This window comes from Triticum urartu, chromosome 6, assembly GCF_003073215.2.
Source record: "Triticum urartu cultivar G1812 chromosome 6, Tu2.1, whole genome shotgun sequence".
Lineage (NCBI taxonomy): Eukaryota > Viridiplantae > Streptophyta > Magnoliopsida > Poales > Poaceae > Triticum > Triticum urartu.
This window is the reverse complement of record NC_053027.1, coordinates 13,538,739-13,557,611: the sequence shown is the minus strand read 5'-3', so window position 1 is coordinate 13,557,611 and position 18,873 is coordinate 13,538,739. Positions and strand designations below refer to the sequence as shown.

The 18,873-nt window shown below is 44.3% G+C and overlaps 1 protein-coding gene across 5 annotated transcripts; it reads left to right on the top strand.

Moving 5' to 3' along the window:
• The first annotated feature begins 729 nt into the window (after positions 1 to 729).
• Positions 730 to 18,773, top strand: LOC125513056. Of its 5 annotated transcripts, none has more exons than XM_048678098.1 (23): positions 730 to 992; positions 1,350 to 1,828; positions 2,304 to 2,524; positions 2,980 to 3,071; positions 3,169 to 3,229; positions 3,435 to 3,583; positions 3,974 to 4,143; positions 4,258 to 4,403; positions 4,508 to 4,807; positions 5,486 to 5,626; positions 5,857 to 6,111; positions 6,284 to 6,421; positions 6,495 to 6,791; positions 6,929 to 7,099; positions 7,853 to 8,813; positions 8,894 to 8,982; positions 9,918 to 10,022; positions 10,215 to 11,678; positions 14,609 to 14,672; positions 14,745 to 14,845; positions 14,933 to 16,738; positions 16,847 to 17,042; positions 17,526 to 18,773. In XM_048678098.1, exons 2-23 carry the CDS (start codon positions 1,366 to 1,368, stop codon positions 18,560 to 18,562), a joined length of 8,427 nt encoding a protein of 2,808 aa, XP_048534055.1. In that variant the 5' UTR covers positions 730 to 992; positions 1,350 to 1,365; the 3' UTR covers positions 18,563 to 18,773. The 5 variants fall into 5 exon arrangements, with proteins under 5 accessions (XP_048534055.1, XP_048534058.1, XP_048534056.1 ...); XM_048678099.1 differs by having other exon boundaries at positions 731 to 992; positions 14,609 to 14,845; positions 14,933 to 15,556; positions 15,644 to 16,738; XM_048678101.1 differs by having other exon boundaries at positions 14,609 to 14,845; positions 15,644 to 16,738.
• Positions 18,774 to 18,873: the final 100 nt, after the last annotated feature.

The following is an 18,873-nucleotide window of genomic DNA, read 5'->3' as shown; positions in this document are numbered from 1 at the left end:
TATCACATGTGTCAACATTAGATCTTGAGCCAAAGCAAGCGCCTCGTTGCACGCTTGAGCTTCCAAGCTTGGGGCGTCGACTAGTCCTTCGAAAACCACCGTTGAAGATCCAAGGTAGTTGCCTTCTTTGTCCCGACACACAGCAGCCGATGCACCAGTTTCTCCTTGGCGAGAGATGGTCCCATCTACATTGATCTTCATCGACTCTTCTCCCGGCGGGATCCACCTGCGCGGCCTATGAATCACTGGTTGTGAACGTCGCGTTGGTGCACGTTTGGTAGCGATCTCCAGGTCCTCCAAGTACCTGTTCACAAAACACATCGTAGAAAGTGGGCTTTGGAATTCGTAGTCGTGAATTGCTTTCCTTCTAGCCCACCAGATCGCCCCACCCTAAGATCTAGGTCGAGCCAACATATACCTACCAAAAAAAGGAAACAGACCACAAGGCCCAGCCCAACTCACCTCGGGCCCACTCTAGCAATCTGGTCTAATCTGTCACCGGCTGCTTGACCGTAATTTCTTTTCAATACTAATATTTAGGCACGTGGTGATGATAAAATACTCTGATGGATATGCCCCATCAACTCCGGTCTAGTAGAATTAATGTCCCTCATTTTTTTCGCTCCCACAATAAATGCACCACAATTATTGCTCAATAAGGACATTATCACATACAAAACCTTTTGGTCCAATGGTGGGGGGTGGGGTAGGGGAGAGACTTGGCATTTACAGCTCACAAGCCACTGCCGCTGTTGTTGCAGTGCCCGTGACGAGACGGCCGCGGCGCGGGCAGAGGGGGGAGGGGGTAACAAGAGCCACCCAGGGCAGGCGGTGACAACGGCGTTCGCCCCCTCTTTCTCCCGCCGGAGCTCCTCAAAACCCCGTCGCGGCCGCCGCCCGACGCGATCGCGCTAAACCCTAGCCTCCGCCGCCGCCGCCCGCCGCCGCGCCCGCCCCGCATTCCCCGCCCGTCCTCGCGCCCGCCCGCAGAGGTAACGCTTCCGCCCGCCCGCCCGACCGCCTCCTCTTCCTCTGTTCCGCGCGCCGTCGCTCGGGGCCTCCCTCCCATCCGCGGACCCGCCCGTCGGCGCGCCTCCCGCGCGCTCCGGGGAGGGGAACGGCCCGGGAGTAGGGTTCCGTCCCTGGGCGGCGGGCCTCGACTGCGGGCGGATTTTGGGGTTTTTTTTTTGCCTCCGGACTGCGCGTGCGCGCGGGGCGCTCGTTTTCGATCTCGGATTTCTTCCTTCCGCGTCGCGCAGTTGATGTGGGCTTTCCAGTTGGGATTCTGGTTCCTGCTCCGTGGATTTGCGATCTGACTGAATTTCTGTTCTCTGACTGACTGATGCCAGGTTCCAGAGCGGTGGAATGGGGAACAGCCGGCCCGGAGGGGCGCCTCCGACAACCAGTGGGAACGTGGCGAGGAGCAACGCGGAGGCCGCGACGGAAGCTCCCCGCTTGCGGCCACACGGAGGGCCAGGCGCGCCGGGTCCGGGGAGCCCAGGTCGGAGCACACCCCTTCCTGGTGGTCGGGAGAGGGGTTCCACGGGGGCAAATGTGATGACACCGTCTTGTGACAGGCAGCAGAACAGAGCGGTGGAGGAAGCGCCGCTCGGAGCGTCGAGCGCGGTTAAGAAGAGCAGTGTGCCCAATTCTCTGTCAAGGGGTTCAGACATAAACTCTGGCTCTAGGATGGATGCAGAGGAGCAAGTGATGGGTGAGCAAGCAAGCAACGGGGACGCTGGCTCTTCCTCGAAGAAGCGGAAAAAAAGAATGGATGCAAGAAGCTACATCAAGAGATTCAAGACTGGCGTAAGAGTGGGTGCCTCAGGTATATTACTTCCTCTCTTATGTTGGGCTCTTGCTCTACTTACTTAAAGGCTGAATGGTCACATCCTCTCAGACAAGTAGTTTTAAAGGGCTCTGCTGGCTTACCTACTCTGTTATCAAATCACATTGTAATCATGGGGTTGCCTAGTGGTTAGGACTAGCTGAAGGTTTATATATACGGGAATAACAAAATGTGTAGGCACACAAGTCAGGCATCATCATTTAGGCACACTAGTTGAGGTTCTAGGCTTCAAGGTGAGGTACATATCTAGGGCACCATCATTTAGGCACAATCATACAGAACCACTTTGTTTGGGCACCAAATCAACATGAGAATTTCCATATATGTGTTACTCTTGGGCATTTAGCCTGCATTCTGGTTTATGAGATTTGCCTATTAGTTGCACACTTGGTCATTTAGCCTGCATCAATTCATCCGAGTACTATCATATCTAATTTGTCTCTTAAATTTTCAGATATAGTTGTTGCTTCCCCTGACAGGATGGGCAAGGAGAATACTGCAAGTGGGCATGTGGCAGACAGCAACACTGCTATCCTGTGTGAAGGTAGCAGGTTGATTGAAAAAAGCAAGGGACATTCAAGCCATGCTGCCTTCAAAGTTTCTAACAGTCCTATTTCTGGTTTACATGAAACTTCAGACACAAGAGTTGACCAATGTTCTACACCATTGTCAGAGGTTTGCACTGTCTGCATTTCATTTTTGCCAGCGCTAATGCCACCTTTTTAATATGCAAAAATGGAAACTCTTTGAACATAACTGTGAGTTCTTGCGAGACTTCAATAGCATCTGGTGCATGATCTATCAATTTTGCAATACTTCTGTCTTTGCCTCCATCTATTAAATTTCATACTATACTTGTCTTTAGCCATCTGCTGGGCTAGGTATCTACTTAAGTGGCAGCCAAGCATGTTAAATGCTATTGCATGTATCGATTGTTCATGATAAAAGATGTGTATATGAACATTAATTGGGAAGATGCAATATGCAATACTATACTTTCCATGCTATAGAAGCAACTGTATAGAGACACTACAACAGCCAATCAGTAACAACAGTCAGGTGCCTTTTACTCCATAGGACACCATTTGAAGCAGTGACAATTACTAACCTCTTGTCGTCAATTGTTGTAGGTACAGCCACATAAACCTACCGACGTGCAAAATATAGCGGTTGAAAGCAGTCTTCCAGCAAAGGCTAGAGATCCACGCACTGGCCTTGCAAGGTGCTTTACTTTTCAGCCTTTATGACTTCTTTGATACTGGCAATTAGGCATGTATTTTGAATTGATGTTAATTCTGTGTTAACCATCCATTTTGCAGGCAAAGCTTTCCATCACCATCATCATTGCAAAGTGTACCAATACCTATTCCTCATGAAGAGGTAGCCCTCTCTAACTGTAGCTCAGGAGTACTTCAATTCTCTTGGCAATGGCTTTTCATGCATTAACCCCCCCCCCCCCCCCCCCCCCCCCCCCCCCACACACACACACACATAAAAAATTTGTTTTCCCCAAAAAAGAAGTATGACGTGCTTTCTGATTTTTATGCATCAACGTGATTGGGTCCAACTTTTGATATTATGTTAGATTAAGAGCACAGTTGGAGATGGTGAACCTATTACTGTTCCAAAAGAAAATTCAGCTTCAGGACATCTCAAGGTGACCCAATCTGATGGAACAGATGGTAACTCCAACATATGTGCTGCTTGTGGTCGTGGAACCCCAGGAACTTTTAGGTAAGTTGATTCATTTTTTTTCCATCAGTATTTACTAGTACAGAAAACAGTAATGCAAATGAAGCCATTTCTCTAGGATACCATAAGAACATATTATTGCGGTTTGCGAATGAAAAATATTCTTCCCTCAATACATGAGCGTGTACATCCCTATATGTGCAAATATTGAAGATCTTGACTTTTCGTTACTTGACCTGTTTTATGAAACCAATTTCTAACTGAACTTGTAAATCTCCTGTTCTTTTATACTGCTTATCATGGAAAGAGAACACACTATTAAAACCTCTCATCTGATCTTTGTATATTATTAATCTTCTGTGTATACTTTTGGTCCATCATGCACAATATTCACTTTGTGATGATCTGATGTATATATTCAATTGGTAATAGGTCTTGTGGTGGAAAAGGTTGCAAAAGTAGGTACCATATGTCTTGTCTGGATCAATATTTGTCCCTTGGGAATTGGTTCTGTACCAGCTGTACAAAAAAGAGGTTGCAGTTTGGCTTACATTATATTGTTGATGGGATAGAGTCTGTGTGGGATGTCAAGGAGGCTGAGGGTAAGCAAAGAACAAAAAAATAATCTTGCATGAAACAAAATCAAAGTTTATCCTAGCAGTATTGCCTTCTATTTCCTAATTTAGTGCCTCTGTTTATTGGTTCTATGTTTGTAGGAATGCAAACTAGCAAGCAGTATTTTGTCAAGTATAAAAATCTGGCACATGTCCATAACCGTTGGATTCCAGAAGGTGATATTAAGGTCATGCCTGGAGGTCCTGATCTTCTTTCCTTGTTTAACAAGAGGAATCATACTGAAAAGGTGATTATTTTTGTGGTGAACTTTATTTCTTCGTGCCTATGAAGGATGACTCAGGCTTTGCAAAAGATCCATGCTTATGTTTTTCTTGTGAAATGATTCCCCAGACAATTTGGAAGGAGGAATGGACTAAGCCACATCGCCTGTTGAGGAAGAGGCTACTTGTGCCCCCCAAATTGGCTGATGATTTCTTCTGCGCTGATGATTTCTTTTGCTCAACTGGTGTCAATTATACATATTGTACTCTTGAATGGTTAGTGAAATGGAGGGGTCTTGGCTATGATCATGCAACATGGGAACTAGAGACTTCATCCTGTTTATGTACGCCGGAAGCTGACGAACTTAAAAAGAACTACGAGAACCGCCGTGAAGCTGCAAAACAATCATCTGTTCCCCAAAAAACAAAGGTGTGGTGGGAAAAACCAATTTTATTGCTATAGCTTGCCTGATATTACTTTTAATTCATGCATGACATATTGACATGACTCTGGTAGAAAATATAGCCTGGTCAGTTCGAAGATAAACTTCATAGAAATGTAACATCCGTTTTCTAGGCTGTCTATACCATTAAGATTTTTGCTGTTTTAGATGATCCATGATACTAGCCACCAAGACTAAGAAAATTGAAAACTGTGTTAACTGATCTGCCAATTCCATTTTTTTTAATTCTTATAAAGATCTGAGTTGGTGTCAGTCCATTCACCCTCAGAGATTACCTCTAAGTTGCCGAGAAATGAATTCATGTAGTTATCATACATTCTATGCAGTAGACAGATGTATCATGATCTTTTGATTAGTTGATTCAATTGATGTGTATTTTGAGTTTTTCTTTCTACAAACAATTCATGCAGAAAAAAAAGAACTTCTATAGGCATGATTATTTAACATCCATAGCAACCCATAAGTATTTAGCTAGCCCTTGAAAGTTATCTTTATTTTTCTGGCTTTATTGAACTATCATGACATTGACAATATCTTTATCGCTGTTCTCTTTGTCACAAGTTAGTTATGAGTGTGCTTGAAACTTTACATTTTCGTGGAACTTCTACTTAAGCTCTTCTGTATAATATTAATTGTCTTTACAGGTTAAGCAAAGCTCATTCCAGAAACTTGAGAGATTGCCAGATGGGTGCCATCCTGATTTTGACAATGATCACTTGTGTTCAATCAATCACCTTCGAGAGTACTGGCACAAATCTCATGGTGCTGTTCTTGTCGATGAGAAGGTAGGAACCATGCAAGTAGCTTAGCATCACTAGTCCATCTACTCTAGTTTTTCACCCACATTCTTGGTTCATAGTAGTTATGGCCACGGCATTGTGAGATGTTCTATTGCTTTGTTTACAGGGATGCAACAATTTACAATTATAAGTACATCTCTCACAGTTGTACTTGGTTAATTTTGAACTCCTTTCTAAATAAAAAGGACTCGATGCTTAACTCATTTATTATGCAGGAGTATGTAATGAAGACCGTGTTATTCACAATGTCTGTATTACCTGACATCAGCCAACCTTTTCTAATTGTCACAACCCCTGGTTCTCTGTCCTTATGGGAGGTTCAGTTCAATAAGTTGGCACCATTTATCAATGTTGTTGTGTATGACGGGGGGAAAGATGAGCTGAAATTAATTCGAGATTTGGAATTCTATGAGAGTGGAAGCCGCAGTATGTTACAGGTTCTCTTATCCCATCCTGATGCTATCCTAGAGGTAAGTGCCAACTGCTAAGTATTTCCTTGCCTAGTCTTAGTGTGCAAATGCTGCTTACCAATTAAGAGCACATAGATACCTAGATCATATTGATGTCGTTGTTACTACACCCCTAGCCCATCTCTCAAGCTTATGTTTGTCATTTAATTGTGATCTCTCTGCCATGACACAGGATATTGAACCTATAGCACACATTGGTTGGGAAGCAGTCATAGTTGATTGTTATGAAAAGTCAGCTCTACAGTATCTCGAACAACTGAAGGAAATTCCCACTGACTTCAGAATGTTGCTTGTGAGCTCCCAAATTAAGGTGCCTATCAATAGCTCTGGCCGGTCAGTTTTTCTATACCACAAATAAGCCATGCTATATTGTTATTTTGCAGGATAATCTTCCCGAGCACGTGAAACTTCTAGCATTCCTTAATTCTGGAGAGCAAGAAAATGGCGATCGCGTTGATACTGCTGAGACCCTTATGATGCTGGAAGGAAACTTCAAAAGTCATATTGCATATGAGCGTCAAGCAGATTCTTTAAAAATATTGGAGCACTGGGTTCCTGCTTACATTTCACAACTGCAGCTGCAGATATATTGTTCCATACTGCTTTCAAACTCATCTGTCCTCCAGTCGCAGATGAAAAGTGATAAAGCTCTTTATGACATTATTATGTCTCTCTCAAAGGTGTGCTTTGCAAACAAATTTACGGCTTGTATGATAACAGTCTATATGCAATCTGCAATACACGTACTTTATTCCTTCTTCTGCAAAGTTATGGCTCTGTTACTGACTTTGATCTGTTCTTCATGTCGTTATGTTAGTGCTGTGATGACCCTTACCTTGTTGATGAATCCCTGCGACCTCCTGTCAACAATCATGATCACACTGATCCTATAGTTACGAGAGTGCAAGCATGTGGCAAGCTACTGCTTCTTCAAAAAATGCTTGAAGCAATAAGGAACAAGAGGCTAAGAGTTATTATTCTTTTTCAAGTGAGATACTCATGGCATTACCCTCTTTTACTCATGATCATGTGGCATAATTTATCAAATCTTAGATCTCTGTAGTTGTTGCATGTTATACGATTGATTTATCATCCTAGAATGTTTCACGTTATCTATTGGCTAATACTGATGGTAATCAGTTGATCAACCAATCATGGTTCTGAAAATTGTTATATGGTATTCGTTCAGTCATGCATCTACTATTAATTATTTCTCTCCAAGTAGTCCAGTTATGTGTCCTAACTGTTGATTGTATGGTAACATGTAGGGCACCTGTTCCTTTTTTATGCCATACAATCACTGTTTTTAAAACATTGCTGCCATACATTTTTTAGAAGCTGAACTTGTATAATTAATTTCTTAGCTTTGAATATCTTAGCTCATTAGCTATCTTGCTTGCACTTTGCCTCAGGTGCGATGTCATGACCGCCACATAAAATGCCGATATGCTATTTATTTCAGCAGATTTTTACACGAGTGAACACGTTGTTGCCATGATGTGCAAAAGTACTTTTCTTATAACAAGTAATTAACAATAGAAAGAAATAATATATGACAAATTCCTCCTAGTGACATGCAAGTGCCATTTCACTTATTGTTCCAAACATGTTACTTCAAGTACTCAACAATGTTGTCATTTCTTATTGACGTATTCCCTTGATGCTCCTCTATGAAATTTGTGTCTTCGAGAAGTCCTTCATTTTTTCTTAACTGAGCATGTTTTTTGGGATGTCCTGGCAGTCTGGTGTAGCAGGTGGAAGCTCAGTGGGTGATACATTGGAAACTGTTGTGCGTCACAAATTTGGCCCGGAGTCATATGAACGTGTTGAATTTCGTGGATCATTCTCAAAGAAAGCAGTGGCACTTAATAAGTTCAATGACAAGACTAAGGGGAGATTTGTTTTTCTGATTGAAACAAGTGCATGCCTCCCAAGTATTGAGCTGTCATCTGTCGATGCCATTATTATATATAATAGTGACCGGAACCCACTAAATGATCAAAATGCTCTTGAAAAAATCAAAATAGAGGCACAACTTAGGCATCCAAGTATTTTTCGCTTATACACTCCTTTCACAATGGAGGAGAAGTGGCTTGTGCTTGCAAAACAGGGGATGCTAATTGATAAGGATATAACACACAGCATAAGCCATTCCTTGATTAGTTGGGGTGCATCATGTCTCTTCTCTAGACTTGATGAGCTTAAGCATGACAACTGTGCAAGTAAAAGCTCTGAAAGAGACAACTTTATGAATAAAGTAATTTCAGAGTTCTTGGGAAAATTAGCCACAAATATTGTAGGCAGCACCAAAATTGCCTGCACATCCATATCGGAAGCCAATATGAGCGGGAAATTTTACTCAAGAAACATTACTCTAATTGGTGAAAAAGAGGAAATGCGTGCATTGGATGGAGATCCATCTAATTTCTGGTCAAATTTACTGGATGGAAAATCCCCTGGTTGGAGCTATATATCTGAGCCACCACAATCAAGCCATATGATCGTACAGAACTTGGAAGAACGAGCCAAGGATCCTGCTGAAGAAGCCAGTCAAAGCAGAAGGAAGCGTAGAAAGGTTGGCGAAATCACAGGTCCATCTTCAAAAAGTTCACCTGACAACAATCATGATGATATGTTGCCTGAAAACTGTTCTACATCGAGTCCTGCTCTTCAACCTCTTGATGACACACAACAAAAATTAGGTATCATGATCATCATCACAGAATACATTCAGCTGCAGATTTGCATATTACATTGTTCTGATGCAATTTTTGTTCTGAAGGGGTTGAAAAGCGAATGAGCACACCCAAGAATCTTCACATCCAACTTAAGAAAGAGCTATCAAAATTAATTACGGCCCTACAATTGCCGGTATGAATTTTCTTAGTTCTCTCTCTCTCTCTCTCTCTCTCTCTCATCATGGCATGCTATTGGCAGGATGCAAAGAAGTCACATTTTTATGCTTAGAACTTAGAATATGTTCTGCTAATGTACAGAAGGTTACAGAAAGCGTACAAACTGGTTATTATCTGCATCCAAAAACAAGCAAACGATAATCCTAAATTGAATCTTTCCTTGCACCTGAATGAAACTCACATAAAAAATGGCTAAACTAACTGCCAGCGAGTGCCACAACTACATCTAGTGGGGCTTTTGTCATAAACGGTAGTAAGACCAACCCTTACTCCCTTGTTTTGATGGTTGGTCTCTACTGTTTTCTGTCTCTTGGCTAGTTTGTCATGGCGAAATTTTCAAAGTGCAGTTATTCATGGGCACATTGCGTATATGGTAATCAGATATAATATGTCAGCTAGGCTATAAGTCGACACTAGCCCTCAAGTTTCATGTAGGTCACACTCACAACTCAAGAGCCGATATTTAAAGCTTGTCTGACTCACCTTGACAAGCTGAAAGTTATACTGTAAAAGAGTTTTATGTATTAACACACCAATTCTGGTACATTCTCAAGAGCTTTCATATATGCCTGTCTTGAGGACTGTGATTAGGGAAAAAAGTAACCTAAAGTAGAAAAGAGCTGCTAAATATGTCTGACTGTCTGCAGTTCAGATATGCTCTGTTGCACTTTCTGTAATTTAATCTGTTATGCCTAATGATTATACATTCTTGACAGTTGACACCCATGTGAAACAAAGATTTAGTACTGGAATATGGAAAATATTCTCGCTAATGGTTCTTTTGATTTTTGTTATGTGCCTTTCTCATTTGTTCATTCTTTTGCTTTGCTCTTGCACTGATTCTTCATGCTTACCTGGCTAATGAGCATCTTGTGTAAATTGGAAATGCAGGATGATGTAAGAGCTATGGCTGAACAGTTGTTTGAGTATTTTTTGAAGAATCATCTTGTTGTTACAGAGCCAGTGAGCATACTGCACGCAATCATCATATCCTTGGTAAGAACGACACCCGCAAAGTCATTGCATTTTCATTTTTCATATTTATGTTTATCAAATATGCTAACGTGCCCTGTAGCTGGCCTCCTAGGAGGATTGTACCAAACTACTTCTTTTCAATACAATGAAATGCAAAGCTTTTGCGTTTTCTCAAAAAAAAAAGAGCTAACGTTCTGTAATCTTTTTCTCCAGTGTTGGCATGCTGCTTCTGTTCTTAAGTATAAGATAAATTGTGGAGAGTCGATTGCCCTTGCTGGAAAAAGCTTGAACTGTGAGTGCAATGAAGAGCTTGCATCATTCATCTATGGAAGATTAAGGTTCCCAGAGGAAAAAAATCCAAATAGAGCAATTGAAACTAGCATCAATGGTCAACCAGTGTCAGTAGAGGACACCCAAATCTCATGGGAGGAGACCTCTACCAACTTGAGAAACAACCACATGCTCCAAAGTAAGGAAATGGATCATGGTAATTTGACGAGTACTGGACCACAAGAGGTTTCATCTAGTGCTGAGCATATGATCCCAGAGGTGCAGGAACCTATCCAGGACACTCATGGAGAATGTCATGTGTCAAATGATGAGCTTCCTAACATGATTGTGGAGAAAAGAACAGAGTTAGTTGACAACAATCACGACAATTTCACAAATGGTGCACCACAAGTGATCTCATCTGGTGCTGAGCAGATGATCTCAGAAGTGCAGGAACCTGTACAAGAAATTCACAGAGAATGTCATTTGCCAAATGATGAGCGTCCTAACATGACTGTGGAGAAAAGAACAGAGTTAGTTGACAGCAATCATGACAATTTCACAAATGGTGCACCACAAGTGGTCTCATCTGGTGCTGATCACATGATCTCAGAGGAGCAGGAACCTGTTCAAGAAACTCACAGAGAATGTCATTTGTCAAAGGATAACCTTCCTAACATGATCGTGGAGAAAAGAATGGAGTTAATTGACAATGTTTTCTCCTTGAGAGAAAAGAATATCCTTTGTAAACAACAGCTTGAGATCTCAGGTTTAGACACATACACACAGAACAACGTTATCAGACTGAAAGAAGTGTGCATTTTAGTTCTGAAGCATATTCGTAGAAGTCACATTGATGAAGTGACCAGGAGTGACAAAATGCAGCTAACTGTTCAGTGGTTCACTATGCTTATGTGTGCATTTTTGGACCACATGAGGCTCCAGCATAACAAACTCGAGGCAGTGCAATCTGATAGGTGGCTCGTAGAGCGACATCTGAAGAAGAATCTCCAGCAGGTAGCAAAATCAGGCCAATTAGATCAAGACTTTGATCGGCATATTGCTCTACCAGATTCAAACTTTGTTATGGAAGAATTCATCCATTTTAAGGAGCAGAGTGGTGAGTATCATATTGTTGAAAGTTCTGTGCCAGATAACCAGCAGCCATTAGATGATGGATTGTTAATGGAAATTGCATTAGTACGAAATGAAGTTCTGTCAGGGGCCATATCTACACAGGCAATGGAAAATGAGCCAGTTGCAACTTCCGTGAACTCAGGTGAAGGACCAGCATCAGAAGCTGTTGATTTTCCAGGAAACTGCATCCTTAGTTCTGATGGCATGGGTGTACAAAGAGCTGGTTGTTCATCAAGTACTATTCCTGCAAATGATGATTCAGTTGGTCAGGTATAATTTTCACTTTCCAGAATGCATTTATTCTGAAGGACTGGAGTAACACCAGAGAACTAGCCATGGACAGGGGTGCGTGGAAGCTTGCTATCCATGTGCCAGAACCATGAGTTGATTGCGAGATCTTATGGGTTTCACCTCTAGTCCATCCCAACCTGTTTGGGACTAAAGGCTTTGTAGTTGTTGTTGTTTTTGTTTTTGTTTTTGTTGTTGACGATTGTGTGCTGATACAACTTGCTTGTGCTTTAATCCTGACTTCTTGCAAGAGTTAACCTCAAGCCAGTGGCGGTGCTAGAGCCATAAATTTTCTGAATTATGATGTTTTGATGCAATATCAAGAACGAAATTAGAGTGATTACACAAACCTGTGGGGTCAACTGACTCTCCATAGGCTGCACATAGAACTGCAACTGCCTGGAGCTATATCTTGCAGCTAGTCAAATGATGTCACATATACTCCCTACGTTCCTAAATATTAGTCTTTCTAGAGATTTCAATAGGTGACTACATACGGAGCAAAATGAGTGAACCTACACTCTAAAATATGTCTACATACATCCGTATGTTGTAGTCCATTTGTAATGTCTAAAAAGACTTATATTTCAGAACGGAGGGAGTAGAAGATTAGCAGATAACCAGAAATAAGCTACTTTGCTACAGTTCCCCCATCCTAATTGTGAGTGAGACGAGTTGGTCTATTAGTTTGCAGTTGTGTTCCTTGTGAATGGAACACAACAGGTAGTTCTACGAGGCCGCATGCTTGAAGGTTTGTGGCCTGGTGGTGTCTTGGTGGAGATAGATAGGTAAGTGCAGCTGAAAAGCAAAGTGGCAGACAGGAAAACTAGGGCAGCTGGGAGGGTAGGCGCAAGAATGGGAAATCTATACATAACGAGAGAATTCCTTATTTAACACCGTGTCTAAATTTTATGCCCTATTTGACATCGACAAATAATTTCTTCCCTATTTAACAGTGAGTCTAAATTTTATGCCTTTTATAACACTTCTGTTCATTTTAAGCCTAAATGATACATGAAAAGACCCTTTTGCCCTCATGTGGTATGTTTGTGTGCGTGTGTGTGCTATTGCGTGTATGCGTGCGCGTACGTGTGTGCTACTGCCGCGGATGTGCGTGTGTGCTGCTGCGTGTGGGTTTGCTATTGCGTGTGTATGTGTGTGTGTGTGCGCCCGGCATGCTGTTGCGTGCCTGTGTGCTGCGTGTTAGGATTAATCTTGTCATATGTTATACTGTGCAAGTGTGGATCATGGGTGTGTTGCATGTCACGTTGAGCACTAGAGATAAGGTGAGTTAGTTAGTCTGTTAGTGCTTGACCACATTTGTACGCATTGCATGCAGGCCAGATTATGTGGCCATTATGGGGAAAAAAAAGTTATGGGATGCTGCGTAAGTGCTAGACTTGGGCATGCATGTAGATAGGGATTAGTTAGTTGCCAGGTTATGGGTTAGTGGGCGAGAGTGCCAGAGTCCAACCCTTGTATATATGTTGCATATTGACACATAGTGGGCGAGAGTGCTGGATCGTTTCTCGTGTGAACCAAGGAGCTGACCTCTTGGCAAAGCCATTGTTCCTCTTCCTTGGTGCTAGTGTGTGTGTGGGTGTGTTCCCTAGTCATATGTGTTGAGAGAGAAAGCAAAAGAAAGAGTTGTATGAGGCAACGGAGGAAGAAGCAGAGGTGCTGCAAGAGGCAGCGCCAACACTGCGTGCGTCCGTGCTGCTGTGTGTGCTGCTGCTGCTGTTGCGTGTGTGTTGCTGCCTGTGTGCTGCTGTGTGTGTGCGTGTGCGTGTGTATGTGCTGCTACGTGTGTGCTACTGCCCTCGCACTGATGCTGCGTGTGTGTGCTACTGCCCTCCACACACACATATCACATGAGGGGCAAAAGGGTCTTTTCAAGTGCTATTTAGGCTCAAAATGGACGGAAGTGTCATAAAAGGCATAAAATTTAAACTCGTTGTTAGATAGGGAAGAAAAAGTTTTTCAGTGTCAAATAAGGAAACGAAATTTAAGATAGTGTTAAATAAGGAATTGGAAAGTAACCTCCCCATCCTCTTAAGACAGGGGTGTGCCTAACAAACACTGTTTTTGAGTCACGCGACGCGACTAATCGCGAGTAGTCGTCGACTAGTCAACGAGTCGCACTGCCAGGGTTGACTCAAACCCCTCGACTAGTCGAGACTAGTCACGACTCGTCGACCGGCCAGGCTTGACTCGTCATGAGTCGCTACCCCAGAACGACTCGTCGACTCTTCGACTCGAAAACCTTACTAACAAACATGGCTAGATATAAGATGGAAAATAAACTAAATGGTAAGTTAACAACACCTCAAAATCCTGCTTCGCCACCATAAGTTTCTGCCTCTTGCACCATGCCATAGTCCCCACCTTGGTGATAGTGTGTCATGTGTGTGGAATGATGGCATGTATAGACCCAAAAAGAAATGAATATGCGCCACAATGTATTTGGGTTGTCCAGATTGTGTATGCAGTCAATCATCATTTTTCCAGCCTGGATTGCCTATTGTGCCGTAGGCATCGAGAGTTACATATGTTGTTGATTATATTCGTTTGAGCATTTATGTCATGAGTTGGTCGCGAGATCTGATGGGTTTCACCTCTAGCCTACCCCAACTTGTTTGGGACTAAAGGCTTCGTTGTTGTTGTTGTTGTTGAGCATTTATGTCGTTCGCTTGTTGAAAAGCACTTTCAAAGTTACGCCAGTTGACACAAATAATATTTATTTTGCACATTCCAAAACTTGGCACATAGTGGTCATTCCAGTCATTCCAGTGTGTACTGCTTTGCTTTTTGTGATTCCGCGTATCATCATACTTGATTATGTGTTCATTTTCATTGCATATAGTTTAGTGATGGTAGACAACTGATCACAAACACCTTTAATTTTACATCAGGAATCTTCAATTGGTGACTGTAGAAATACTGGACATGTTGAGGCCGAAAATATTGCTAATCCAGGTATGTTGCTGGAAGGAGCAGATTCTCTTGTTAGGGGATTTAATGCAAACACCGATGACACTGTTGATACAGATCAAGTCCACTTGGAGTCACCAGTTAGTCCAGCTACCTTACCAGTGTCTACTGAATTTGAAACTCAGACTTGCCAATCAAGTATGCATGTGGAACAAAGTGTAAGTGTACCCACCCAACAAAGTTTAGCAACTGGCCAACCAAGTATCTATCAAGTATGTCTCCTGAACAAATCTTGTGATTTGCAGCCTGAAGCGCAACAGTCAACCTCAATGAAAGATCAACCTGCAGAAAAACGAGCATGTATTGTGGGTCCTGAGGCAGCAATGCAGGATCAGTCAGCAGAGGCTGAGCGAGCAGGTACCTTGGGTGCCATATCAGCTCAGGTTTTGCCGTCTGAAATGCAATCATCATCAACCTCAACGCGGGGCGTTCCTTTTGTGTCTGGTCTGCAAAGTTCGTCTGTCCATCAAAGTGTAGTACCTTCACTGGAACCACATGCAGGAGTAGAGTTACCGGGCACGGTGACACCTCATGCTATACAACCACCAGCCTCAATGCCTGCGGAACAGAGTACGAGTCTGCCTGCCCAACAAAGCTTAGCAACATTGCGTCATCCACCAGCAGAAGCAGAACCAGCAGGTATTCTGGCCACAGAGGCAGCTTGTGATTTGCAGCCTGAAGTCCAACTGTCAACCTCAATGCAGGATCAACCTGCAGATTCTCTTGTTAGGGGATTTAATGCAAACAACGATGACACTGTTGATACAGATCAAGTCCACTTGGCGTCACCAGTTAGCCCAGCTACCCTACCAGTGTCTACTGAATTTGAAACTCAGACTTGCCAATCAAGTATGCATGTGGAACAAAGTGTAAGTGTACCCGCCCAACAAAGTTTAGCAACTTGCCAATCAAGTATCTATCAAGTATGTCTCCTGAACAAATCTTGCGATTTGCAGCCTGAAGTGCAACAGTCAACCTCAATGCAAGATCAACCTGCAGAAAAACGAGCATGTATCGCGGGTCCCGAGGCAGCAATGCAGGATCAGCCAGCAGAGGCAGAGCGAGCAGGTACCTTGGGTGCCATATCAGCTCAGGTTTTGCCGCTTGAAATGCAATCATCATCAACCTCAATGCGGGGCGTTCCCTTTGTGTCTGGTCTGCAGAGTCCGTCTGTCCATCAAAGTGTAGTACCTTCACTGGATCCACATGCAGGAGTAGAGTTATCCGGCACTGTGACACCTCATGCTATACAACCACCAGCCTCAATGCCTGTGGAACAGAGTACCAGTCTGCCTGCCCAACAAAGCTTAGCAACATTGCGTCATCCACCAGCAGAAGCAGAACCAGCAGGTATTCTGGCCACAGAGGTAGCTTGCGATTTGCAGCCTGAAGCCCGACTGTCAACCTCAATGCAGGATCAACCTGCAGAAGGAGCATGTATATTGGGCGCCACTGCTGCTCGAGGTTCGCAGCCTGAAGTGCAACCATCAACCTCATTGGATTCACATGGCAGAGGAGAATCAACAGATACGTTGGGTGTGGTGACAGCTCCTGATATGCAATCGGAAATACAACCATCAGCCTTGATGCAGGATCAACCTGTGGCAGCAGAAGGAGCATGTGTTCTAGGCACGACAGTAGCCCAGGATTTGCAGCCTGAACTGCAAACAGCAACCACAGTTCAGCATGACCCACTTGAAAGAACACGCTCTGAAGAAAGGAGACAAGCTGGTTTTGAACCAAACACAGCAGCCAGTCCTGAGCATGATCTGCAGTCTGAAATACAGCCATCAGCCTCAATGCGTGATCGACCTGCAGGAGCAGAAGGAGCAGGTATGGTAGGCAGTACGGCAGCCCAGGATTTGCAGCCTGAACGGCAATTATCAACCACAGTTCAGCATATCCCTACCGGTCCTGAGCAGCCTACCCAACTCCCTCCAGTCACGCCATTAGTGTTTAATAATCCAATCATTAGTGATGAACCGCTGAGAAATGAGTTGGAAAAAATAATTCATTGGAGCACTTTGCTTGATAAAGGCCATGACGATAAGGTTTGTTTTTCTGTTTTGTTTGTCTATTATCTGTTTTACTGTAAATTGCATGTGCTAGTCGTGAGTTTTTTTCATGTCTTTCTTGGCTGCACATCTATTTGTCAACAGAGATCACAACTTCAGGCAGAGCGCAACCAAGAAATAGAGAAGATAAACAGGAAGTATGACTCGTTACTTCAACAAGAAGATTCCGCTCATCGTCTGAAGCGGACTCAGTTGAATGGTATCTACCAGAAAGTTTACGTGAGCAAATCACTAGCTGAGAATTTCCGACGCCAGTTCACACCATCTGTTGCATCTCATGGTATCCACCTAACTGTTGCTAGAGTATCTTGTTTGTTTTCCAAAACAATGATCTGGTCATAGCTAGTCTTTCAGCATTTTAGCTCTGCTCGCTGTGATATTTCTGTTTAATACACATCTTTCGAAACGCTTCTTTTTCTTTTGATCAACATATAAGATGGAGCAGTGTTCAAAAAAAAAGAGCAAAAGTGTTAAAAAAAACATATAAGATGGAGCATGGTGTCCTTGCATGATTCATTTACCAGCACCTTGTGTATATTTGGCTGTTTCTGTATGGTGAAACCTTTACATGTGTGATCTGTGAGGAGTGTCATTTTCTTGTTGTTTGTCACTTCCTTTTCAAGGAATCCCACGCTAGATGGTTGCATTACATTGATTTGAAAAGCCAAAGCACAATTTAAATCCATGATCTGTTGCTTACTCAGATGCTCCTTAATCGTTTGATCGTGCGAGTAATGGTTAGTTTTCTCCTTGTGCGTTTCAGGGAGATTGATGAACCCTGTAATGGAGCAGCTTCCGGAGTCTTCTTCTTCAGCGGCTCGGATCGCAGCATCGCCGTCGGTTATCCCATCACCATCCCCCGGAGTGGCAGCGCACAGTTCAGCAGAACCCTCCGTCCGCCCTCCGCCGGTGGCTCTACCATCCTCATCACGGACCGTCCAGTCACAGTCAGCCATGCCTGGCAATCTCTCTGGAGAAATATCATCGTCAGCCATGCCTGGCAATCTCTCTGGAGCAATATCACCACCTTTTGTTCCAGCGCCTTCGCTACATGCAAGCCACGGACCCGCCGGACCACAGCTGCGCCCTGTCCAGCCACAATCAGTTCCACCCAGCATTCTCTACAGAACAATGCCACCTGCTATTCCGACACCTCGGCCACAGGGCAGCTACGGGCCCGCTGGAGCAGCAGCACAGCAGCTGCGTGCGCCCTCTCCTCATCTGCAGCACCTCAGGATGCGCCCGCCATATGTCATCCCCACAGACCACCACCAGCAGCAGCAGCTTCCTACCATCATAGGGGTTCCAGCGGGTGGGCAGTTTGCCACGGAGAGCCTAAGGCCGACGTTTCCGTTTCCGCAGCCAGGCGCCGTGCTAGCCTCCATGACTCCAGCAGGCTCGGCTCACCAGCCAGTGCTGCCGTCAGCGTCAGGCTCAAGCCCGGCTACCCCGTCATACCTTTTGCCACCTGGCCGGCATCTAGACCCCGTCTGGACGCCGAACCCCGCTCTCACGTTTGCCCAGGTCCAGCAGCAGGCATCGTATCTGAACATGGCCTTGGGCGGCAGCAGCAGCAGCACCTCAGCAGGTCCGGCGGCGCCAGGAAGCCAGCAGCACGCCGGCGGCGCTCAGCTACCTGTCGTCCTCAACCATCCAGGCCTGGAACCGTCACCGCCGCCGAACAGCAACCCGTACATGCCGGCCAGGTTCGGCGTGGAGCCTGACAGCAGCAGTGGCGGCCCCAGCAACGCAGCAGGGCCGAGCGCGGAGGTTGTGTGCCTGTCCGACGACGAAGCCTAGTCGGCGCGATGTGTTGTAGGCCATCGGTTGCTTCACTCTTCTGCTGTTGTTGTCTTGAGTCGTCCACTTAGAAGCCGGTGTAGAGCCTTTAGCAGCGAATAGCATCCTTGTATAGCCGAGAGATGCGTGGGCAGAGGAACGCCCCTGTTGATGTGGTAGCAATTTTTGAACTAACTCCAGTAAGTTGTTTATAGAAGTGCCGGTTGTTTCAGCGAATGCCCAATTAACCCTTTGCGTGTTCTGTGCGAATCTGACTGTGTGACTGACTGCCTGCCTGCTTTGGCCCTTGGTTAGGCCTTGTGATCTCTGAC

Bases quoted from the DNA above. Each gene is read 5' to 3' on its own strand.
- LOC125513056 (XM_048678096.1), top strand. From the start codon at position 1,366: ATGGGGAACAGCCGGCCCGGAGGGGCGCCTCCGACAACCAGTGGGAAC. The intron at 4,404-4,507 runs GTGATTATTTTT...ATGATTCCCCAG, and splicing joins AGAGGAATCATACTGAAAAG to ACAATTTGGAAGGAGGAATG. The intron at 6,112-6,283 runs GTAAGTGCCAAC...GCCATGACACAG, and splicing joins ATCCTGATGCTATCCTAGAG to GATATTGAACCTATAGCACA.